Source organism: Chelon labrosus, assembly GCF_963514085.1.
Source record: "Chelon labrosus genome assembly, chromosome: 20".
Classification (NCBI taxonomy): domain Eukaryota; kingdom Metazoa; phylum Chordata; class Actinopteri; order Mugiliformes; family Mugilidae; genus Chelon; species Chelon labrosus.
Window position 1 is genome coordinate 22,362,078 of NC_140353.1, and position 26,886 is coordinate 22,388,963.

The 26,886-nt window shown below is 39.6% G+C and overlaps 1 protein-coding gene across 2 annotated transcripts in view; it reads right to left on the reverse strand.

Moving 5' to 3' along the window:
• The window catches only part of kif6 (kinesin family member 6), a gene marked incomplete at its 5' end in the record, with an annotated part of 54,571 nt that overhangs the window by 13,525 nt on the left and 14,160 nt on the right, over positions 1-26,886 (reverse strand). For both annotated transcript variants that reach the window (XM_084569179.1, XM_084569178.1), the window contains 9 exons: positions 385-440; positions 1,180-1,282; positions 10,076-10,273; positions 15,717-15,876; positions 18,018-18,123; positions 19,602-19,705; positions 24,535-24,621; positions 25,761-25,904; positions 26,418-26,624. In XM_084569179.1, coding sequence (XP_084425305.1) covers positions 385-440; positions 1,180-1,282; positions 10,076-10,273; positions 15,717-15,876; positions 18,018-18,123; positions 19,602-19,705; positions 24,535-24,621; positions 25,761-25,904; positions 26,418-26,624 — 1,165 coding nt within the window. The remainder of the gene's footprint in view (positions 1-384; positions 441-1,179; positions 1,283-10,075; positions 10,274-15,716; positions 15,877-18,017; positions 18,124-19,601; positions 19,706-24,534; positions 24,622-25,760; positions 25,905-26,417; positions 26,625-26,886) is intronic.

The following is a 26,886-nucleotide window of genomic DNA, read 5'->3' on the forward strand; positions in this document are numbered from 1 at the left end:
AGTTAATGCCAGGACTCATTTTGGCGTAGTAAGACTACCTGTCAAGGACATTATCCAGGAGAACACGGGGATGTGCTTCCTGAGTTGTCATAAAACAGCTTGAGACATCATTGTAAAAAGTATATGTTGGAAAACTAGGTAGGTGGAAATCTGAACGCCTCTTGGTCTTGGAACAGTTCAGGAATGTGCTGAATGAGATATTTACACTCTAGGGAAACAAAACCCTGACAACATCTATTCATTAACATTTTATAGGGAGGTTGACATTAGGATAATGGCAAACAAGAGTGAAACATGACAGTGTACTACAGAAGTGAGGCGTTCCCAGCTCCTGAGTGTGAAGCGACCTCTGGAAGTCAACTTCCATCTGTTGAGACAACTTACTGATTCTGTTTCTGGCTTCATTCAGTTGCTCTCTAAGTCTTCTGGCTTCTGCTGATCTGTTCAAAAGAATCCAGGTGTTAAAGTTAAAAACACTTCAGAGTTTTTGCAAGGTATTCAGATTCTAGAAACGCTCAAGACCCCTAAAAAAAGATTTTGTCCCTGGAGGTGCTGATCACTGAAAGAGTACCAGTCTCTCTTTATTCTCAGAAAGAGAACATTATGCTTAGTTGCCACTTACATTTTTAACTCAGTTGTCATTTGACTGATAAGAAATATTCATTCATTCATCTTCTGTAACCGCTTGTCCTGCGGGAGGGGCTGGAGCCTATCCCAGCTGTAATCGGGTGAGAGGCGGGGTGCACCCTGGACAGGTCTCCAGTCCATCACAGGGCTAACGCAGAGAGACAGACAAGCATTCACACTCACATGCACACCTACGGCCAATTTAGAATCACCAATGAACCTAATGAGCATGTCTTTGGACAGTGGGAGGAAGCTGGAGTACCTGGATAGAACCCACACAGACACAGGGAGAACCTAGTACAAACATTTTGAATGGTATTGTTTCTGAGGCACAGAGGGGATGTGGCACATATGGTTGTGACAGACAAATGGATATACATGAGTAGAGTATATTTGGGTGGTTTCCCTCTGAAATCTATCAGCACTGAATGAGTGCTAACACAAAGTTACACTGTAAAAACTGTGATCATATTGAACTAGACTGCCTGAATTTAGAAAACAATCAGGTTATGAATGTTTTAAGTATAACAACTTGTTCTACTAGTCACTGACCTCTGTTTGAGTATGCTCTTGTTGTCTTCAATAGTCAGATGGTCCTCATGGTCCCTTACAAAGATCTCAAAGGCCTCTTGTTTACCCATAGACAGCTGTGGAGCTGAGGAGATAACAGTCAGCACTGAGACATATTCTATCATGCACCGTTAATCAATCAATCAATCAATCAATATTTATTTGTATAGCACCTTCCAGCACCCAATGGTGCACAAGGTGCTTTCCAGGGTAAAAACAAGAACAAAAGCAATATTACTAAAACATAATTAAGACACAGCTGCACCGCAAGAAGGTGCACAAAGTGCATTCAAAATGTAAAAACAAGAATAAAAGCAATACTACTAGTAAAACAAAATTAAAACACAACTGTAACATAAAGGAGCAACAGTCCCAGTTAGTGGCTACGTGTGAAATGCCAGCCTGAATAAATGTGTTTTTAACTCTGACCTAAAAGTTGTGAGCTCGGTGGTAGATTGAATATGAGCTGGGAGAGCGTTCCACAGTTTAGGGCCTAAGACAGCAAAAGACCGCCCCCCCAAAGCCTTGTACTTGGACCTAGGGATGACCAAGGTGGTGTGATCTGCGGAGCGCAGATTCCTAACTGGGTTGTACAGGGTTACAAGTTCACTAAGGTAGGCCGGGGCCAAGCCATGAATGCCCTTAAACACAAATAAAAGGACTTTAAAGTCCACTCTGTACCGCACCGGGAGCCAGTGAAGGGAACGGAGGACTGGTGTGATGTGTGAGTGTTTGGAGGTGCCTGAGAGATTAATGTCACCAGGTCTGTGCTAAAATGAATTTGTTAAAGCAAATCCACCTTCTTTACAAGGCTATATGCTCACATTGCTAAAACAAATTTACTAACTATGGGAAATTGTGTCAGGTCCTGCTGCGCAAACTTGAACAGTCATTCTTGAGCTGTGCGTGTTCCCCATGTTCCCACATCCACAGGTACTCAAATCCAATCTGGCAGCCAGATGTGAGCTGGAGTCCCACTGATACTGCTGACCTCCCACCTCTTGCCACGTAAAAAAAACTGAAGAACTATTAACATGCCATTCAGCGATTAGAGAGAACATAAACACAAACATAAACAGCAATTCTGATCATGTCAGCATGCTCCCACCGCTTATCTTTGGCACCTTGCAACATGTGAGGAAAATACGTGATTTTGGACATACCATTGTTCTGACTACTGCTCCACACATCTGCTTCAAATACATAACAAAAATGGGTATAGATTTTTGAATTGACATGTCACGTCAAAACTCTGCTCATATTAAAATGATGGCCTATGTGCTTGCACAACCCCAGGGCCTTCCTACTGTAATAAAACATAATGTAGACACAAACCGTTATGTTGTGCAGCATATGGCATAATCAGTTCACGTTATTATGCTAACAAATAAGAGATGGTTTGTGTTTTGTTCCTGTATACAAGACTGCACTTAAGTGGCTAATACCAAATCTTATCATACGAACCGACAAGATTCTTGACAAATCCAAAACTTCACAATCATTTCTGATAAATTCCACCCTTGCTTAAATGTGTGGAATTTAGTGACAAAGCCATTCTAACCAAAGACATCCATAGGACAGTAACCCGTGTGAAATTAATGATAGGACAGTTAGGAATTTGAGTTCTTTATTTTTGGAAAGTCCTGATTAAAACCAGCAGCCATCTCACAGACATATGTTGCAAGAGCCAACCTCAACAAATCAGTGTTAGAGTTTCTTGAGGGAAATGCACTCCTCTGGTCTCTCCTAAAGAGCAACATTCCAGGAATATCTAGGAATGATATGACATCATATTATGCTGTACTAACATAATTTGTGGGATAATGAGATCACATGGAGCTCAGGCCAAGTTTCCTAATTTTTCTTTTCCGTGCTTCAAGTGCTGACAAACCACAGAGGTTTTACCAGGAAGGAATGTGTCGTGACTATTGTTGCTGTTTCAACAAATTTTAGAAATTAAACACCAGCAAAGACAAGTATGACTGATACTGTTGTATGGATGTTAGAAGATGAAAAATCCTTCAGTGAGCTCCTGCATGAGGAAATAATATCATATTTACTCAAGTGTCTCTGTTTGGTTTAGGCTTCTGTTTAGGTCACAGGAACGTGTGGAAGGCCTGCTAGAATCATCAGCGTCTCATTATATGCAAGCAGGATTTACATTAAGATCTCAATCTCCCTGTATGTCTCAAGTCTCCTTTCAGCCCTGGTTCTCTTAATACCAGACATCAGCAGACTGAATCACAACACGGACACCTTGTACATACATTAGCAACATCTTTTTGCACTGTAAAACCAGCTAGTAAGCACAGAAGAAGAAGAAATTGTGCGTCTGCACCTACAGTGCACGCAGCACAAATCCAGTCCTACAAGGAAAATGTGTAAAGAATGCTACTGCTGAGACAGTGGTCATCTGAAAACACTCCCTAATGTCCATTTATTCCGTGCTGGCCCAGTACAGAAGGAGGTATTATGGAAAGAGTATAATCAATTATACGGCATTCAATCAGCACAAATGGTTTCCATGGAAAGTACATCATCATTATATTTACAGTTAATCTTCGGGGGACAGCAATTACCTTCGGCGTAACCATAGAAGCTGTGGCTACAAGCACCAGAACCCTCAGATTATACCTAAATTAAAACATCCATAAACATTCGGTGACCCATTGACCATGAGGAAGGGGATATGTGTAGTGCATTTGTTTTGAATTAGGGCAGAATAAAGAACAATGATCTAATGTACATACAGTCTGGTTACGAATCTCCAACTGGGTCATGGAAAATAGGAGCTTCAAATGTGAAACATATGATATTCTATATGCTGCAGTGCACTGCTAAAAGAAGCGTGTCAATGAAGTGCCCCTCTAATATTTTTCACATTCTGGCTTTTTAAGAGAAATGCAATATGCAACAGTCGAACATTTTTCACACCACAGTATTGCTGTTTTAAAATTATTATTGAAACCAGGTGTGATCCAAAATTCCACGTAGTGAAAGTCAGAAACACTATGAGCATCAGAAGTGTCTTTTTTGATGCTCCTGGAACTGCTCAATGTGCTCTTAAAAGCTTGTGTTCCCCAAAGTGTCAAGTGCAAAGAGTCTCTCTGGACAACATCAAGTTTTCCCTGCTGGTTAACAGCTGATAGAGTTGGAAGTGTGTCCTGCTCACAGCGCTGGTTGCAAACAGAGCATAAAGAGACAGAATTTTCTCATGAAGTGTGAGAAAAGCGGTTGGACATTCCAGAGTTTACATGTAACTGCTAGCAAGGGACTTACAGGAACCTGGGAATTTTTTAGGGGCTAGCAACTTTTTCACAACAGAGTGGACAGTAGCAATATTGTTGGCAAAAATGACCTAATTTAGTCATTGTATAGTCTGGTTTCACAGTGAAGTCATCTGTTAACACCATCTCAGTTCATGACTCAAATGCAGCGCTGGAATTAGTATGACCTGACAACAAAACCCAGTCCAGTCGTGATTAATACAAACAAAATAACCACAACTCTGAATCCGCTTTACTTTTTTATATCTTAAAAAATGGAAAAACATGAGATACAGTTGTATATTCAAAGTGACCATGGCAAATGTGAGAACCCTTGAATGACCCATTGACTATGTGGGTCAATGGCCTCTTCTGTACCTTTTCTAAAAGAATGTAATCTCTAAATCCCATTTCCCAAGTTATGGCAAATCTCTGCTTTGAGGTCAGCCTTCTGAAGAAAGTTTCTCTTGTTTAGTTTTGCTAACAGCTGGTTCCCAGGACGAAGAGGACTGATCAGATCACAGTCAGAGAGATGAAATGGATTGGTTATTCAATACCAGTGGTGGAAAGTAAAGTACATTTACTCAAGTACTAGACTTGGAGTTAAATTTTAAACTGATACCACTACTGACTATAACAATGCCCTTAATAATGAGCTCTTTCAGACAATTGATTTCCTTTGCCAACACAGATAATGAGTTGTTTGTGAACTGAACTTGTTGAATTAATATCTGTCATGTTTCTGTTCCTTTTTTAAAAGAATGTGAACTCTAAATCCCATTTCCCAAGTTATTTTTATGGCAAAGCCTCAAAGGCTTTGAGGTCAGCCTTCTGAAGAAAGTTTCTCTCATTTAGTTTTGCTAACAGCCGGTTCCCAGGACAAAGAGGACTGATTTTGACGTGCATGTATTTTAAAGGGGACATATTACTACTGCACTACATTTACAACGGGAATAATAAAGCAAGATTGTATATTACAATACACTGTTTAAAATGAAACGGCTGATTCCAAACCTTTTGGCTTCTGATGTCTTTTTGTCGTCTGGGTCACATTTCATAACAAATAGTGATTCTTCCCTCTAAAATTCTCACATGGATCCATTTCAGTGAACAGTCAAATGATTCAGTATCTCACCGAAAATCAAAGATTGAGGAAAAGTCCAAAAATGAAAAACATTTGTGTTTCCACACTTTGTTCTTTTGTTCTTTTCTCTCCCATTAATCATCTCACAACCTCTTAGATGTTTCTGTTGTCCCTGAATATAAAAGTAGCTTACGCAGTAATATAAAGAGTAGTACTTAGAAAACAGTTATGTCTTGTTTTTAGCAACACAGACTCTCAGTAAAACTGAAACAATTCCCTAAAGTCAAGATACTGACATGACAACCACAAGACACTTATTAGAATCATATAGAATCATATATACTAGATCAGATCTAGTATATATATATATATATATATATATATATATATATATATCTGTATATACAGATGTATAGATCTAGTAGATCTTCACCTTGATTGCTAACTGTGACAATGAATACGATGTAAAAAATAATGAAGCTGAATGAAGTGGGTGATCATAAATCTTAGGGTTAGTGTATCTATGCATGACATGAACTGTAGTTATCGTCCCTGTTTCCATTTTCCACCATAGTTTATTTATTTTAGTATTTGTGGGATCACTCCAGGGAGCAGCAATGAAAATGTCATTTGAAGACAGTATTGATGACTTTTTGGGGATTCTTGCCAAAAGTAACTTGAAGCAACATCTATTCAGTAACTCAAGCATTATGGTCATAGCCAGAAGTTAAGTCACTTGCGTTTGTGAGTCTAAGAGAAATGACCCATGTCCTCTTATTCTTTACTGAAACATCCAACATGTCAGTGTTTTGCCTTAGAACGATTACATAAAATGTGTTAAGGGCCTTCACAAAAGCAGGCCAACTAAAACACTGGAGGTTACATAACTAAGTGTGTGATGTTGTAAAGCAACAGATGCCACATGGGTCAACCAAGTGGAAGCTGAATTGACATCCCATAAAATCAGACAAAGAAAGACAAAAGAGGACGTGTGGGACTAGATGAAAACAATCCTTGTAATGGGACGCCACAGATGATAAATGTTAGCTCCATATCAGATCACATATGGCACATAATTTATTGGTGATTCTTAAACCACTGTTTTATAACCATCCTTCACAACGCTGCTCTTTGTCCCTTCTATAGATGGGCGATTTGGCTACTAATCCTGACTGGGCAGAGTTCAAACATGTGTTTGTTTTTAACAGGCTCTTCTTTCAGGAACCCAGTTTTTCTGGCCTTATTTTTGTACTAGGCACCATTACACAAAATTGTCAAAGGGAATGAGGGAGCTGTGGTCAGGACAGGCAGGAGCACAGTTTGATGAGTTTCTGGCTCATGTCCCTGTGCTTGATGGCTATGACCAAGATGGCTCAGGTGTATCATCATACATAAGACTGGAAAAGCCAAATAAATGCTGCCTCTGGCAACAGAGCACAACTGGCTAGACATTCCTGTTACATTTAAATTTATATCTAAAAAAAACTGGCTATCAAAAAAGGGAATAAAGAGTCTGAAGTCTATACAACGCACTCTGGAACAGTTGCATCACCACTGTATTATTATCATTACTATTATTATCTACTATGATTTACCTGGATGGGAAAACTTTGCAAAACTGCAAGACACTGTGATTACACTCAGCACACAAAACCACATGTAAGAGTCTGTACATATTTGCAAAAAAGAAACATAGCAAATATCTCTCCGCATATTCTATCATATAATGAATTTCACATATAATTGTGGTTAAAGAGCATAAACAAATTAGGTAGTCAGCAGTTTATTGTATTTTTTGTGATGCTGTGTCTAAATGAAAATGATGTTTTCCCAAATGTTGTAGGTCCCAGTCATGTGTGAATAGTGTTACATTTGTTGGGATCTGAACCTGGTGGTGCATAATCAGGTAACCACATGGCTGCTTTTGTCTTGGGAACAAAGGAGCCCTGGAAAAACCCCAGTATCCCACAATCCTCTAGGTGTGAAAACAGACTCAGCAGTTCACTGGCTGACAGTGGCATGTGACCTCTGAGGTCATCAGGTCATATAAAATGCACCGTTTGGCCTTTGTTCTTATTCTCTTATTCTCTTACCTCTTCTCCTCCACTCCACACCTCCCCGGTGGAGACCCCCAGCTGCTAAGCTGCAGCTGGGTGCCAGGTAGTCTGCTAACAAAGAGCAACTACTTGCAGGCCTGTTCTCCATACAGCAGCGAAGCGAGTTCCTGCTGAGGAATCTACACCAGCTCTTTAGCCAACAAACAAAAGCTTTGCAGGCTAAACTCTCAAAGAACAGGAGCCACATGGCTAGTTAGCACCGAGCTGCTAACAAGCCACTTCAAAGGACTTCAAGGAGCGGCCGGTTTCCCTCCGTTTGCCATCAGGAAAACACAGCAAGGACTTCAACTTTTCCCGGTTTGGCTTTCCATCAGGAACTGCCAGCTAAAGGAGCAACACACCAGAAATTGACTTTCCACCAAATCTGGTAGTATGACCTGGGCATAGTTAAGCTAAGCAAAGCATAGAACTTAAACTTTGATTGAATGTGATATTTGTGTTTATTGAGTTGTTTATAGTATAGTGGTTTGATGTTAGTTTAGATTATGCAACACATAGACTCAGGGTCTTGCATGCTTAACTAACCACTCTTCCTCTAACCTGGCACCTCATAAAACCCTTATCACATTCCACATATCTACTGGCCAGCACATGGTCTGAGTGCCCCCACTCAGCAGCCATTGTTTCCTTTGTGTTCAAGACCTCAAGGCCCCAGCGGCCATCTTGGCACGCCCACAACCGGCGGCCATCTTGACACGCCCACAACCGGCGGCCATTTTGGCTCACACACAACCAGCGGCCATTTTGGCTCACACACACACACACACACACACACACACACACACACACACACACACCTGTATTGAGTACACTGTAGTTAGCTTGTATGTTTACTTTTATTCTTGTTAATAAATGTCTTTTAAACATACCTGTCTGTTTAATATTGCACAAGAGTGAATGTTGCCAACCTCTACACTGTCAAGAACTCCAAATTCCTTCAACTGTAACTAGTTGTTAACATGGTAATTTTGGTTATAGTTATTAAGTTAATTATTAATCCGAACTCCAAATTGACAATTTAGTATAATTTATGAGACTGTTTTGATTAATTGGCTATCTTTTCCCTTCCTAGAAGGGTGGTGCCCCGAGGTGATCTAGTAATTCAGATCCAATTATTTAATAATAAATAATTATTTTTGATAATTATTAATTATTCATGATAGCCAAACCCCAATACTGAGTGCCTTAGTACCAGGCCCAACACATTACAACATTCTTGGTCCGTGCTTCATGTTCCAGGTTTTAAACTCATCCGTTTTTCATCAGCAACAAATTACAGGTTTAATGTACTGTCTAATTTTGCTTTGCTGACATGACTAGATTGGGTCACTTGAGTGACCTCCAAAAGGAAACCCTTAAATACATGTAATCCCACTAATGTAGGAATATCGCAATGTAAGTAGTTCTGGGATGCCAGACTCTTCACCATGCAGTAAAATCCTGAAATGAAGAATTTGATATGGCCCACAAGCACCCAAAACAGGCACACTGAAAATCCGCACGACCACAAAACAACTGCCCACATTCCAGTTGAGAGAGATCACCTGTCTGTAGTCTTAGCACCTAATTTATAATAAAATCATTGCTCAGGAAGCGAATGGAGTCAACATCTGTTAAAATTTTATTTGATTTATACAGTACTTTATTAGGCTGTGTGGAATGGGGCCTATTCTTACTATTTACTAGCAATGTGCAGCCATTGTGCAACACCTTTTGTGAGGAGTTTTAACTAAAATATGTGTTTTGGGAAAAAAAAAAAAAGTATTTTGGGGTGAGAAGAAACACATGCTAACTACACCCAGAAAAGCCAGAGTTGGCTCTGAAAGGGTTCAAACCACTTCATGTTGTGAAATGACAATGGAAACCAATTAGCCATCGTGAGTGGTTAACCCAAATTACTACATTAAATAAAACACAGTAGCTAACCATGCAGACAGGTTTGGTTTTATTTGCCAATCTCCTGAAATATTGGTTTTGAAGAATTCTGCCCCTGCCCTGATGCAAAACCAGTGGTTCCACCGTTGTCAGTAGAGCTTGCAGCAGGACAGAAACTAAAAATATTGTCCTTATTGGTTTGGATTAGGGGCAATGTCTGACATTATAAAACCAAGTTTTGTTTTGCTGGTTTTGAGATATCAGACACCTGGGACAGAAAACCTAGTTGTGAGTGTCAGGGAAGGAAATGTGTCTTTATTTGGACCCCCAATTATGTGGCCATGACTTGCTAGTTTAACCTAAAAATGTTATGTGGACATGTAACAGATGCACAAACATGCAAATTTCAGAACAGTTCAAGCTGGACCACATTTAAGACCCAATCACAATCACAGCACACCAGAAGTATCTTACAGTACATTATTTTAAATGTTTAACTGTTAAAGTGTTCAAAAGAATAAAGCTTGCTCAGGTACCTCTTTTCATGTGTTGTATAGCTCGTCCTCCATGGTCTGCTGAGATGGCATCCATGCGTCCTTCTTTAAACGGTGGCACTGTGGACATACTCGAGGCACTCTGGGAGGACAGGCTCTGGTGATCGGTGATGTTAGCAAGCTGAGCGGCAGCATCCTGGGCCCTTTTTTTCTCTTTCTTCAACATTTTAACTAGGATACCTGTAGGACTGAGTTAAGGAGTAGACTCTCCTTCAGACAAAGCACTGGAGGGAAAACATAATGTTCACTGAATTGCAGGTGCACATTCATTAACTTATTTCAGTTCATTTTGGACTCAGATGTCAATAAAATAAGCCAAGACAGACAACATTCAGTAAGTAAAAGATAGCACCCTAAAAAGAGATGACATGTTCTCGGCATCTGACCTTAGAGGCATGGGTATGTCTCATGGTCTGGGATGAATCAGTGAAGAGAAGGGGAGCCAGAGAGGATGCAGAGACCCTGCCAAGATTTCACAAACTCTTCCCCCGCTGATGAGTTTGTATGTATATGCTTGTCTTCTTGAGCCCAAGAGTAGATGTGTCAGTAAGTGTGTCAGTAAGTGTGACAGAGAGTAACTAAGTGGCTACAAGAGGAGTCTGAAATACAACACATATTTCACTTTACCACAAGCAATGTCTCCATGCATTTTGACAGTTTAATTTAACAATTTCCTATATTCTCTGCTTCCAACTCTACAGTGTTATTCTGTATAGCTGCCCTCACATATATTTTTTAACAGTAATGCCGCAGCAGGGCTCTTTCAAATATGATTGTCAAATAGAGACCTGGTTGCTATGCTTCTGAACACTACTTACAAAGCTGTAGACTGCTTTTTTTCTGTACAACAGGAAAAACAATACTGCTTCCACCACCGCTGATAAAGGAAACTATGGTGCTAGCAGAGGCAATCAGAATGTTTGGCAGAGGGAAACTGTATTAACTAGAACTGCATGAAAAAGTACACCATTCCTTCCCAACTGTGTAAAAAGACTGTTTAAAAAGGCTCATGAAGAAGACGTTTTATAGAAAGGCACCAAGATTGCTTATGAGTTGTTAAAGTAAGCAAACAAGCTTGTTACGGTTCAGCAGGAAATTAGGACAAAGCTTAGCTAAAGTTAGGAATTCCTATAAGAAGCGAGGTTGGTAATAATCTGTTTCCAGCCCACTTTTGAACTATGTATGTGTTACCTATATATAAATCAAATATTACAATCTCATTTAGGTCAAGACATATATGCCTGTTTTTCCACTACACTGTCAATGGAAGTGTTTGTGATGGCCTAATCACAACCCATAATTTAGAGTCATTCAACACATTAGACGGCCCTTCAAGCACTTTCCTAATATGAGATTAGCAGACATCTAGTTGTGGCCAGACAGAAACTGTGGCGGTCAACAGATAATTTGGGATATTCAGAGAAAAAAAGAAGATAGTTTGGAAGATGAATGGACATATTTCTGAAGGAGATGGAGACATTAATTTTTATTCCTGTCAGCCAATACAAAGGGGATGTCAGCGGGAACAATAACATGAAGGAACCAAGTCTCCAATTACAGTCTCGAGTGAAACCAACCATGCAGTCTTCTCAAAACTGCCAAAAGCTAAACCCAACACAATTCCAAATGACGTACTGAAGCCAAGTTTTACAGAAAAAAATACTTTCTGCGGGTTCCATGTTATATTGTTTCTACTGTTCATCGTTTTTTTTTTTCATCAAATCTCTGGCATGTAATATCTTCATTAATGCTAAACAATACCACAGACCTCAAGCATATGACTAAAAAATTCTATAGGGGGTTTTACGTAAGGTCTGTGTGCTGCTTCACATGCCATGCACTGTAAATGTGGAGGTTAAACTCAACTCATGGTGTGCTCTCCTTCTCATCTTTCTTGTCATTCTCTCTGTTATACTTGTGTACATCACAGGGAATAAATAAAATGCCTTTAAAATGATCAAAGCTGGCAAATGCACACTGCTCTAAACTTGTAAACATATAAGATAAGTAGATTTCTGGTCTTGCACTTGAGATGCAAGATTACAATTACAGAATTAGAAAAAGGTTCGATAAAAACTATTAGAACCGCACCTTTAGCTCAGCTTTGCCCCCAGCCAAGTTGACCAATCATTCAATGCAAATCTTTGGCTCAAAGCAAAAAGTCTTCCTGACCAATTTCTGTATTCTACCAAGAGACAGCTTGGTAGAATACTGTCTAACATTTAGGGGGCTTTATTGGCAGACATGAAATACAGTATTCATAATTATGTTTTTAATCATTTGTAATCACTTGAAAATATATGGTTTTTATTACCATCAAACAAACCCACACCGCCATATATCTACAGTAGCCCTGGACACACTGGCTGTAGAGAGGAACCCAGTTGACCCTAAATCCTACACACTGTATCTATAAACTCTTGTCTATTTTCACCTGAATAAACAAACTCAAATTCAGAAACAGCTTTACCACCCTAAGACTAAAATAAACACAGTTGGGCTTAATAGGCAGTAAAAATTATGAGTCCATGGCTGATGGTACTGAATCTGCTCTAAACATTCCCAATGGCAACTGAAACAATCTTAATACTACACCCATTTTATTCGTAGAAGTACCATGCGCAATTCTCTACCTTCAAAAAATGGCAGTGTGTTGCAAATATAGCTTGGTCCCAGTACAAGGACCACATGATAAGTGAGGGATGAGAATCACTAAAACTGTTTAAATAGATACTTATTATAAGTATAATCCAACATTTCCAATCTGCAAAGGGACCAATTTAGGCAATTTCATCCAATCAGTGCTCATTTGCATATATCCAAAAGCAGTTTACAGCTGGCAGTAGCTAAACCCTTCTCTGCAGCTATGGTTGCATATTTGAAATTCTCTGTATTGCTTTACAGGGTCTCACAATACCCATTCTGGATGAGTAGCACAGCTCAATCACAAGCAATAATCAAATGTTCCAAATCAGCACACAGTGACACCCTCCCAACTCTGATTTGAGTGTCACACTGCCTTACATATTTCCATATTCAAGAACACTATAATAGGCCCCATAATCATAGTTACATTTCAAGCTTGGTGATTTCTTCTTTCATCCGACCAATAGTTATACAGACACAGCTTTCAAACAAAAAGTCAGGATTGAAGTCCCTTTTCACACGTTATTAAATAGACTTTATGCTTTTTCACTAAACTGCAACCGAAAGAAAGACTGTCTTCTTTTTTATCGTTATTTTCTGCACAGCCTTTTCTGAGAAGTAAATCAGGAAATGGTACCCTGTTGGTGGTACTGTGTGAAACGCTATGAGATCTGCTAGATGTCCACACATTTCATTATCTAACCAAAATTGGCATCCCTGAAATTACAATTATGAGTTTCAGAGATGTTTTTCACTAGAGGAGATATTTTCGAGTGGTACATATTATGGCATTTTTTTTACTGATTAAGTGTTATTTTATCTATCCTACCCCAGCTGTCATCGGCATGAGGCGGGGTACACCCTAGACAGGTCTCCAGTCTATTACCGGGCTAACACAGAGAGAGAGACAGACAACCATTCACACTCACACTCCCGGCCAATTTAGAATCACCAATTAACCTAACTAGCATGTCTTTGGACAGTGGGAGGAGTACCTGGAGAAAACCCACACAGACACAGGGAGAACATGCAAACTCCACACAGAAAGGCCCAGTCGGCCCATGGATTTGATTGTGCTGTAGTTTCAGTGATTCATGGGTGAAGAAATGGTCACAAACATTTTATGGGAGCAAACATAGTTGAACGTCTGGGGTTCATTTGGGGGTATAAGATGAATCTCTCCTTTGCAGCTCCAGTTTGTAATTTACTACAGACTGATGTCATAGGCAGCACTAACAGCACTACATTTTACAACGGTGACGAAATGTGGGCAATTCTAAATGCTACCTGACATTTTTACATGATATTAAAATGTGTTTGCTGAGTTAGTTTTTAAGATTGCAGTGTTTGTTGGTTCTCCTTGTTGCTCTATCATCATGGCAGTGGTGGATGTGTCATCATTCTCGCAAAGCCAGCTAAGTGTTTCCAGGTGCTCTATCTCCCATACAGAGCCAACCATGCATAGAAACACACAGGGGTAGAGGGTAGAGATACACCCTTTTGTTTTACAGGGAACTCTACCATAATTAACCCAGCGAGAACTCTGTGTCAGTGTGGGAACAGTAAGCTTGTAGCACAGGAACCATAAGCTCCCAGATACATCTTTAGTACAGTTGAGTTGAGGGGGTGGGACTGTTCAGCACTTAGCCTGGTGATTAGCTAGCGGATACAAGTTTGAATCTAGATAGTTATTAGGGATCTGTCTGGAAATGATGTCACCCTTACAGGCTTGATCAACCCAGACTATAGTCTTACATACAGCAGACAGACCACCCTGACTGAAGGACTGGCAGTTTAGGCTACTCCATATACAAATGTCACAATGAAAGAACATAAAGGCAACATGGTCAGCAGAGCGTGTGCAGCACTCAATGAAATAAATGCTTTTAAACACGCACAATAGTAATTTTACCAATTACATTTGAATCATGTGAAAACCAGTGTATGACATTTTGAAAGGGAAAATCTAAAAAGAGAGGAATTCACATTACATATCCCTGGTCCAAGAAATACTATGGTGAAATATCTCCAAGATAATATTCTATTTATTTTGGAGAGCTGAGGTTTTTCTGGTTAAATAATCAAGCAGAAATCTCAATTTTCCACCTAATGTGCAGTGATCTAATGACAAGCCACAGTAAACGGGGCTGAGGGAAGAGTAATCCCATAAAGCCCATTACAAATATCATATTCAAACACAAATACCATAATTATGATTAATAATAATTATGATTAACTGCAGTCATCAGTTGAAGATCTATCTGCGCATACACAATAAAACAAGATTCCATGTGTTTTTGCGGTGCTGGTGATGAATGTAAGCCTCCTTATATTTCATTATTTATGTGTATATGGAAGTGCTGTGATCCCAGCCATTAATAACAGGCACATTTCTTTGAAAGGCTTTCCTGCTAATGAAGATTATCCTATGAACAGTAAGTGTAATTAAATTATGCTGGGATGCTGAGGTGGGATATTCAGTTTGGATTGGCAACAATTTCCAACATTATCTTAGAATTAGCCATTTATTTATTTTTTTTACTTTATGCATTGGTCATGCTACCCCTATAATGTTCATGCTATAGTGTAGTGTCTGTTCCACCCAATGCTGTGCAGGCACAGTATGGATTACTGTTGTGGTTGAGAGGAACTTCACAGCTTTATCACAAGTATACCTGTAACCTGTAATGTGCATGATACACTAGAAGATAATACAGGAGGTCTGACCTAGCCCAGAAGAGGTATAGAAAATCAGTGCTTCAAATGGAACAGTTACAGTACTGAAAAAACACTGGAGCACTTTGTGACAAGTCTACAAATACCATGTGTCTAAAGAAGGTACTGGTATTTTGACTTCTATAATTACCTACACAATCCAAAAAAAACAAAAACACAATCACACAAACTGCCTATCTTTGTGTAGTATTTTCATTTAAGTAGAGCTAAGCTAAGCTCGCTGCACCATGTCAAAGGATACTGATCTCGTTATCACGCTGCCTAAGCATCTCCTTTAATTTGGTCACTTCTGCTGAACTGTGGTGGCTGTCTTGAATTTCTTCTTTCCTCACTGTTGCTGCTGGTGACTCTTGCCCATCACCGCGTCCATGTTTTCCACCTTGTTTGTCCAGAATCAACATCTGAACAAAAAAAATTCAAAAGATTGTGTATTGAGAATAGTTTCTGCACTTCCTTCAGAATGTTTGTACGAACCAAAACTACAGTCATGTCATTGATTGAAAAAGGAAATGTAAGCAGACAGATGTACAAATGCAGTGCCATATTCATGACTTTCCATGACTACAGGTACTACCTTTGGGTGTGCTTTAAAGAAAATCATCCCAGTATACATAAACTAAATGGCAATTTTAATGGCATGAACACAAATAAACTGGTAAATACATTGTGGTATCATGCATGGAAAGTAATGCACTTCTAAAGTCCATGATAGTCCCTCAGCATAAATTAAAGTCCCCTCTTTCCCTGCCTGCAATGTAACTCTAACTATAATTTTAATGGCAATCCAGGTGGGAAACGTGTTAAAGGTTTGGATTTTTTCAGTACACTAGAAGAGAAGGGTACAGAGAAGAGTAGACGCTTGTCACTGAATTTTTTTTTACTGTATGGAAGCACATGTAAGAAGACGCTGGAGTTGGGCTGAGATTCCAAAGGTTTGCAAATAACTTTTCGATTTCATGTAATTACTTCAGTTTAATATCACGTCATTGAGCTCACCCTGAAACAAGGACAAGCAGAGAGTTGAGCATGGAAAAAATAGCCAGTGCTGAGAAGAAAGAAGATGTAAATCAAATTGAAAGCAGACAAATTCCTACAGGATAATTGGAGTGTGACTGGGGTGATGCTCAAAGGAATGTAAACTGAACAGGAGATAGAGTTTGTGGATCATAACAAACTGAAGGAGAGATAAACAGACATTCAAGTGGGATCTGGAACTGCTTCTGTTAGCTGTTCCAAGTCCAACCAAACCAGAGCCCAGGAACCAGTATGTGAATTGCAGTGTTTTTCCTTCTGCTTATTAGCGGCAGTGTGCCATCGCCTGGTGTTTGAGAAATGATGAATTAAATCTATAATTAATCTGACTTTATGTTTTCTATCAACATTCTACACACAAAATGCAAATGAAAACTTTTTCCATGGTATTCGCCATGCTAAATTGGGTAGAGTGCCAAACCAAAATTATGTCCAGGCCCCACTGCTATAACATAAACTGGAAACAGAAACGTGACCTTAATTGTACAAACCCAGGCTGCACATCAATTGCCATTTATTCTATACAAAGAAATTCTTTGCTAGCCCAGAATTTAAGAAATAGCCATAACACACAGTGTTTAATATTTTGTCTCAACACTTTGTGTTTAGCCAAGAAGAACACATGAAAATACACGTACGAACATTAGATTTACTAACAATTCATAATAGATGAGTAGATCAAGCTTGATCTGAGCACTGCACTAGGTTGCAATTAAAATGTATTTTCTCTAGTATTGATTAGTCTGTTTATCATTTTAAATATCCATTCATCTGTCATTTAGTTTATAAATGTCAGTGAAAAATACACATCTTTGAAGGGCTTGGATTCTATGCTAAGAGAGAGACTTTTTACCCGTGATGCAAATTCTTCAGAAGATCTGGTTCAAACATATACTTTAAGTCCTGTCAACATTACACCTTGCATCTAATTAGATGGCACATAACTGCAAAAAACTAAGAGTCTAGCCTGCAGTCAGGCTGTGGGAAAATCAGCAACTCAGAGTGAGACCATCCATTGTTGGTTCTTAAAATATCTTCAGTTTCTACACATACATTGCAGTCTGCATTTCCATGCATTAAATTTCCAGTTAGGTTATGGTTAAGTCTGAGGATAAGATCATATTAATCATCCTAATATTATTTCTATGAAAATAAGACAGTAACCTTCTGGAGAAAATATTAATCACATAGGGGAAAAAAAACACATCTCACGAGAAGACAGTAGGGGGAGCTATTTAGAAGAAATGATTGGTCAGCTGGTCACTGCTGAGCAGAAGAATAAAGGTTAATGAGATCCATTCTGGCACCTCATTAATTGAACTGATATTGTTTCTGAATCCAAGGTACTAAAGAATTAAAACTCACCCTAGCTTGGCATTTGAATCTTATTATGGGAAGGACAGAAAAAAAAAAGCAGCAGGAAATGACGGATGGCTAGAGAAAATAGACACAAACTGTTACATAGAAAGACACAAATGCAGATTCTGTGCATGGGGGATTCTGTGAGTACCTTCAGTAAGGAGAAGCAGTGCTGGATTTTTCTCATGTCTGGTCCCAATGACAGAGTGACATCTGGATCTGGGTCATCTAGAAAAGCCTTGAGTAGCTCTTCCAACCTAAAACACAGACATAAACACACATGTAGACTCTCTAATAACCTATTAACCCTTAAACCTGTGTCACATCCCATGTTATAATCTGTCTCCATTATACCACTCAACAGGCACTAAAACAGTTTAGATCAATATTTGAGCAGTTTAAAATGTGATTCTGATCTAAGAAAACTATTTACTTAAGCATGTGTTCCAGTTCCACTGGGCCAACCTGTTGATAAATATCACTAAAGGATAGTCCAAACAGTGGTTCTTCGAGATCTGGAAGCGGCCACTGGAAAAGACCAGGAGGCAGTCGTCCAGACAGATCCAGTGTAGGCACGACAATGTGCGGTTTTCATTTTGCGTTACGTGTTCAACATAGAAACACGCTAGGTTTACAAGATGAAGGACTTAAAACAAACGTAGTGGTCTTGTTTCAGGGACCTGTGAGACATCAGTGGTTTTGTGATACAAAGTTTGATTAAGAGGAGCAAAAAAACACATAATCTTTCAAACAGCAAAATATGAAACCAAAAAGTTGTTCCAAGCTGTTAGGTGATCTGTTATTGAACAAATGTAGCAAATGTATCATTACATTTAGAGAAAAATGTATTTGACTTGTGGGCTGTATTTGACTGTATGGAAGTAGACTGATACTAAAGACAGCAGAACAGTCTTTTGAAAGTATAAAAACAGCATGCTTGAGGATGTATGAGCGTTTGGAATTGTGGCAAACAAATAAACCACGATATGTGCAATCAATCAGCACAGAGGATGAGTCAATGCAGACTGGAGAAAAAACAGCAACAAAAAAGTTAGCATATCCAATGAATGTGGTCACAACAGACATCATTAAAGGTTCCCAGTGTGAGTCTGACCACAAACAGGGGGAAATCGAGGATAATCACCCGGGCAGAGAGGAAATAATAAAAAGGCGAACTGAGGGGGCCAAGGCACGGGAAATACATCAGCCCTGGAGAGGTGGCCTGCCAAGTCCTCGATGAAACCTATGGCCTGAACTCTGGCCATGACTGACTGGGTCCCTCTGCCTCTTGAGAATAATAGCAGAAATAAAGCAGTCCTGGATATGACAGTCCTGGGAAACTCCATTAGATCTGGCTGAGCCTCAATGAATGAGGTTTCAGTTCAGCATCATAGGTTGGCAAACCACAATCATTTATGAATCATGAGACAGATTTTCACAAAAATCTGTGGGTTTAAGTATTACAAATACAAATGGGAGTCCAAAAAGGTCCAAGGTGCACTATAAACAGCTGAAGACCCCTAGATGAATACAACCGATACACACATTACATGTATTGTACATCCTGTGATTCTGAGTCAAAAGTCCAGCTGAGATTTCCTCCACAACACTCTTATTTAACTGAGCCCCAGGACATAGTATCACAAGCCATTATATCTTAGTTATATTTAAAGGCTGACTGGACTGAAAGGACAAATAGTCATGGAAAATAATTAAGGAAACAGAGGTGACATACTTCTCGATCTCCTCCACAGTTAGCTGGTCACCTCTCTGCTGTCCTGTCACCATGGCCAGCTCTTCCTTTAGTGACAGGATCTCCCTTTTCAAACGTGCAATCAGCTGGAATGCACACAAAAACAGGGTCAGATGTCTACTGTGTGTGCACATGCACGCACAATATAAAAATGTAAACATATGTAAAAGCACACTACTAAAAAAGAAAAAAAGGACAGACACTGACACACAAGTACACACTGAAATAGGCTATTTCGCTGCTGCCAAGTGATGAGACAATCCTGCTGAAAATGATTTTGCGCCTTATTGTGTTTATACTTGTTGGGGACAAACTTAAATTATTCCAGAGAACTGATGCAATATCTCTATAAAATGCAGCCAGCAAAACATAAAATAACATTAAATAAAACTCAAGACACATAAAAACTTCTGCTGCTGTCTGTCTGCACATACAGATAAAGGCCTTGCACACTGAGCCAAGACTGGTAGCTGTTAGTAACCGCTGTCCATCTCTCTCTCTCTCTCTCTCTCTCTCTCTCTCTCTCTCTATGTGTGTGTGTGTGTGTGTGTATATATATATATATATATATATATATATATATATATATACATGTAGTAAACTATCTCTCCAAGCCCAGACACAACTGCTTATAAGACCTGGGTAGCCAGAATAAAAGTATGTTTAATACCTTTGAAAGTTCTCATCACAGTTCATATCATTACCAGAGCTTCTCATACAACGGACTTGTTCAACGGGATTAAATTCAAAATACTACACACTGGGAACAAGAGGTTAGAAGATAACCCACTACAACAGACAGCATATAATGATACTTAGCATTTACTATCAGTGCACCGCACTCTAAACCTGAGGAGCAATGATTAAATGTGAATGCAGCCACAAACATTTTATTCGACAGGCCAAATAAAACAAAAAGCTAGTTTTTCAAAATGTCATTGGTATTTAAGCATTTGCCAAATACCTTGAAAAAGAAGGACCAGTCCAGTAAGAGAATAACCCTTTATTCTGTATATTACAACTAAACAGGAAATATAATTTCATGTTAATGGCAGGAATAACTGGCCAACACCAAAATCAGTGGATGGCGTATTTACTGAAAGAACTCTAAATACCCTAAAAAAGACGAATGGCAATTGTTCTTTTTCCCGCATGACCGTCTTTTTCTTTAGTATAAACATCATTTAAATATCAGCAATAGATCAGACCCACTGAAAAAAAGAAAGAAAAGAGCAGATTGGAACTGTCTTTCAGAAAAGAGCAAATACAATGCAAAAAAAGACACTGTGGGCTATAGTCAGAGCAACACTCTTGACACAAAGCTGCCAGGGAGACAAAAGTTAGAGAGAACTAAATCAGGGTCAAAGGTCAGACTGAGTGATCTAACTGTAGCAAAGAACTGCCAGTTCTTCTAGAAACATCTTCTATTTGGGAAGCCAAAACCAGTCATACTGTCAGACACTGTCAACTCAAGATGCTCCTGAGGAGAAACAGACCTATTGTGTGGTTTAGGGAGCATACCATTTAGCAAAATGAAAATTTCACCCCTAATCCACCCCATATCATGTTTTAACATTGAATGTAACAGTGAATATCATAGTTGACCAATCCTCACCAGAGCCGCTCCCTGTATCTCTTTTTTTGGAAGTCATGACCCAGTGTAATTCACCCAGCTGCATCCTCAAAAGCTGACCAACACTTGTTGGTCAGCAGAATCATGCAGTCTATTTCAGATCACCATGCCCACACTGGCACCACAGTACCACAGAAGGCTAAAAACTATCTCAGACCACGTGATTGATGATGGAAAACTCTATGGAACCCAATATCAGTATGCTGTTGGCTGTGGTAATGATATAATTCTGAGATCTAAAGGTTCTCTCCATTTGGGTCCTATGGGTTAAGGGGAGGGGTCTCTGTGGATCATCCCACAGATACTTGATCAGTTTGGGATCAAGTGAATTTGGAGGCCAGGTCAACACCTTGTGCTGGTCTTCATGTTTTTTGAGTTGTCCCTAAACTGTTTTTGTGTGTCTATCTGTGTCAGGCTGCATCCTGTTGGGGATGGCTGCTGCCATCAAGGAGTGTCATTGCTATAGGGTGAGGGTAAATGGTAAATGGCCTTGCTTTTATATAGCTCTTTTCTACCTATTGGTACTCAAAGCGCTTTACAGTCACAGACACATCTACCCATTCGCTCACACAAGCACACACACACATTCACACACCAGTGCCACGCACTGGGAGCAACTGGGGGTTCAGTGTCTTGCTCAAGGACACTTCGGCATGTGGCACATTCCAGGGATCGAACCACTAACCGAACTCTGGTTCGTGGACAACCCGCTCTACCTGCTGAGCCACAGCCGGGTGTCTAGTCTGGTCTAGGTGGGTGGTACATGTCACATGTGTACAAGTAACATCCACATGAATGCCAGGTCCAAAAGTTTCCCAGCAGAACATTGTATTGTCACAAGATAGTCAATGTTATTTACGTCTCCTGTCAGTGGTCATAATGTCATGTATATTCAGTATGTCAGTGTCAGCAGGCTTACATGATTAACTTTGAAACCTTAACCTGACTTGCACAAACGATCATAACTTCCTAAATATACCTCTCCATCTTGAATAAATACTATCCATCCTGTAAAAAAAAAGCTACAATTAAGTGTAAGCGCTGCAGTATAACCACAGGTCACATTTTAAATGCACATGTACAGCATTGTGCAGTGTGCCACTCACAGACATGCTGCTATTATGGGGCCTCTTTTTATGAAGGAAAAGGAGGCATAGTTTCCCATTACACTTAAACATGGGCTAGGTTTTTATCCTCCACAACAAAATAATAACATATGGGTTGTGTTCCAGAAATGGCATGACATTATTTGAATATTGCAGGCAAGGAGTAATGCACTGCACCACGCCACTACATTTACAAACTCAGCTCTGTCCTAACAAATCACTATGACGAGGCAGATGAGGGACCCAGAAGAGCAATGTAGGTATTTTCACATCAGCTTCCCAAACGTGTCTCTCTGGCTGGTGCAAAGTGGACTTCTGTTTGATTTACAGGTATGCGCTAATCAGAGCCGCCAATTCAAGCAAGACGTGTTTTGTATCTCCTTGGATGGAGGCTTTATGTTTGGAAGGGTCACTATTTCATACAGTAAATCTATGCTTAACTACATAACTTCGAAATTCACCGTTTGTCTTTTTTAGAAAGAAGTTGTATGGCCACTCAACTCAAAGCAAAAGCAATTCAATAACACAAAATCTACAACAGTTGCCAATCTCCAATGATGAATGAAGGTGGGGATCAGCATGGCCTAAATGAAGGATTAGGAGTGACCTTAATGCTTTAAGTTCCTCTAAGAATGTTCTTAGTGAAACTAACGGACGCAAACTTATATGGTGTGGCCACTGTGGCTGACTTCATTGTGATCACAGGTCACTTTCAACACCTCATTCTTTCCTTGTGCATGAGATTGATAAATGTTTTGTCTGGTCTGGCTGGTTTCCTGCTGTGTAACCAGTAGGCTACAGTATAAGACCAGTGAGGCAGTGTGTGGCATAAACTAGTAACCGAATATGATTGTGAAAAGCAAACTCCACATTTCAAATCAATAACTACAGCAAGCAACTTCAATAGATAATGTGCCCTCACAAGTCAAGAATGGGAGACGGAGTGTTACCCCAAACCACAATTAATGACATAATTTATTTTCAAACTGTACTAATGGCTTTGCTTCCTTCACTAAACCAGGGACAGAAGGAGAAACAGAGACAGGAGCAATGGACAAAATGAGAAACATACTAAAAATCCATAAACAGAGACAAGGAGTTTACCCATGGAGTTTGGGTTTGCCTGGAGCTGAAACTGTGCTGGACCCAGTTAGGAGCAGCCAGACACTGTCACAATTACTGGGCCGGCCGCAGACTCTCTTAAAAATACCTCTGTAGGGTTTGCAAATGGCCAGCCAAGTCTAAGTAGCCGTAATACAGTAGCAGCTTATCCCGAGGCAGATCAGGTTGGGAGCAGAGGAAGTGAATGTAGCTGTGATGACAATATCTAAACCGTCAGGCCTTCAACAATTACCAGGTCTGCTTCCTGGCACACCACCACAGGGGAAGGTGTGAAGTATTATAAAGAGAGAGAAGGAGGAACATCTTTTGTCGACATGGACAAACTGCTCCGGCAATTACTGATAGCACTTGTTTTACAATATGCAATAAAACATATTTATGTGTATGGTCTACTAACTTAAAAAATTGAAGGATTGAAGGATTCATCCTCGTCATCTGCTCAAACTCCATAAGACAAAAATATAACCATACTATAAAGATACCAAATAACATTACTGAAAGCAAACGGACTGCCCTCTTGTTTTAAAATTATTGCACTCTGTCCTTAGATCTATATCTGGGCAGGAACTGTTCTATGTGGCCACATGTAGCAATTTGTGCTTCCTTGTATGAATGTGTGTAAAGACAAATACAGAAACTAGCCTCCAGCTGATGCAAGCATAAGAGGTATTGGGATCAAATATGCCATAACAGAATTGGAATCGAGTAAACAAGACAGAGAGAATGCAAACAGGACCTGCGGCTAGACTAAATATCACAAGATAGTCAAGTATCCATGTGTTTAACATTGAATACTGCTTCTTTTAGAATGAATGTGTCACACTGGAAAAAGTAATTTCTTATTGGAAACTTAAAGAGGATATTTAAGCACACGGTGGGTTGCACTCAGATTTAGAGGCTGGTATCCTCAGTGCAGTTCATTTGGTGATCAATTTAAGGTTTGGAAGCTTTGAGGAGGGTCTAGCTATAATTAAACACCACATTACAACCACATGCTTCTGTGGTGTGATTGTGTGGCTAAGCCATGATATTTGTAGTGACTGGGTTGTCTCACCAGGGTAGGATCCAGTTCTTCATTCAGTATTGCCTCATTCTTAATGAGAGCCACACGTTGAGCGAAGCGGCACGTAGAGATGGACTCCTGTAGAAAAAAGTTAAAATAAAATAATATTTCTCTGGTGAGAGAGAGGGAGAAAGAGGAAACTTCTATTCCTAATTAACACATCATTTAGTAATAATCTGACACCTTTTCTTTGGTGAATCCAGGCAAGGATATAGATAATTGCAATATGAATAGAATTAAATGTCCATAATCTAAATGTTCTTTACAAGTATAACATTTTCATTTCAGGCATAATATAATGTATATGTTTATGTCTAAAGAACAGAAGTCATGATAGAATTATTTCTTTCTGACAGAGCTACAAGTAGCTGGGAGTCCACATGAACAGCAGACTGGACTGGAGGGACAACAGTGATGCTGTGTACAAGAAGGGACTGAGTAGACTTTACTTCCTGAGGAAGCTTAGGTCTTTCAATGTATGCAGCAAGTTGCTGGAGATTTTCTACCAGACTGTTGTTGTAAGTGCTTTGTACTTAGCTGTGGTTTGTTGGGAGAGCAACACCAGCAAACAGCAAAAAGGACATAAGTAGGATCGACAAATTGATCCGAAAGGCTAGTCACATTATTGGCTGTGAGTTGGAGACGTTTGTCTCACTGAGGGACAGGAGGACACTGGACGAACTGCTCTCCATCATGGACTCATCCACTACACCAGACTATAGAGGGGCTGCAGCGAAGCTCATTCTCCAGCAGATTGATTCAGCTCCACTCCCACAGTGAACGCTACAGGACTTCTTTCATACCTTACTCTATCCAACTTTACAACAACTCACCTTTCTGTAACAAATAACTCCATATTATTCATGTTAATGCACACTATTGTGCCTTATTATCGTTCCTATGTATGTAATATATATTCTTCCATTGCTATGTCTTGTACATCTGTTAATATGCTAATTCTGTAAATTTTTTGCTTATACTATTTTTATTTTATTTTACTAGAATGTACTTGATTTTATTCATATTTTATTTTTAATTTATTTTAATCTTATTTTATTTTATTTTATCTTTCTTTTTAGTTGTGGTTCTTAAGAGTGTTTTTTTATGTGCAACTAAGCTACTGTGACCAAGCAATTTCCCTTGTGGATGATTAAAGTCTATCTAAGTCTAAATTTAAGTCCAAGATCTGAACATGGCCTTGGGGTGCCCATCCTTACATCAAGGTTCCTTTTGTTCACTGCCATAGTGGCGATCATGGTGGTCATGCAGTTGCCCCCAAGGCTGTCCCTCAGCACAGACGTTAACATGGAGTTTCTGTAGGGAATATGGGAGCGATTCCTCTCTGACAGTGCAATGATTACCTAGGAAAGACAACAATGAAATAGCTGAAATGTAAAGCAATACAGAGTATCAGTCACCTTTGATAACAACTTTGAACACTCTTGGCATTCTCTCAGCCAGCAACATCAAATATAGGCTCTTGAGACTGGAGTCGCAATTTCTCCTTGTCTCATTTTGTTACTGGTCTCCGTCAGTAGTGATTGCCTTACAGCAGTTCAGCCATGATGTCCTGAATCACGCAGTGTTTTTTGAACAGCTGATGATGAGATGTGTCTGCTTCTTGAACTCTGAAACAGCTAGCACATGTACGTGCTGTTGTTCCTATTTACTCTGCTGAGTGGTGCTTGCCATAAAATCCATTAGAACAGCAGCCAATGCTACCGCTGCACAACACAACTGATGGTGTCATACACATTAAGAAGGCAAAAAAATCCATTTCTTATATTTGTTAAAACGCTTAATTTTTCTTTTTTAAAATGTTCATACACTAAATATGAATTAAAAGAACTAATATATAATAAAGAAGAGGCTACCTGCTCCAAGTAGTGGAGGGAAAGGTTAATATACTTGGCTTCAGTGAGCAGCTGTCCATTTAGACCAGTCTTGCTAACTCTGTCCGATCCGGCCAGGTCCACCAGGTGGAGCTTGGATCGCCGCACAGTGGCTGAGCCAGGCTCACGTCTGCACAAGTGAACTGTGAAAACGCAGTGGGAACGAGTGGATGCCTGGTTCATGGGAGTCTGAAGATGACAAAAAAAAGATTGCTGACGTTACAGTTGTGTACAGAGAGCATTATGAATCTTAAAAACGTTGGTACACACGGTGGAAACAAAAAAAAAGCTAATTTTAGTCACAATGTTGGTATTTTCCATACTCAAAAAACAAAAAACCTGTTTGCTTTGATTCTTATTTTTCTGGATCCCACTGGTTTGAAGATCAAAGCGACACCATGTGAAACCAATGAGCAGTGAACATATGGTGGTGGCTTTACAAAAGCTGAGG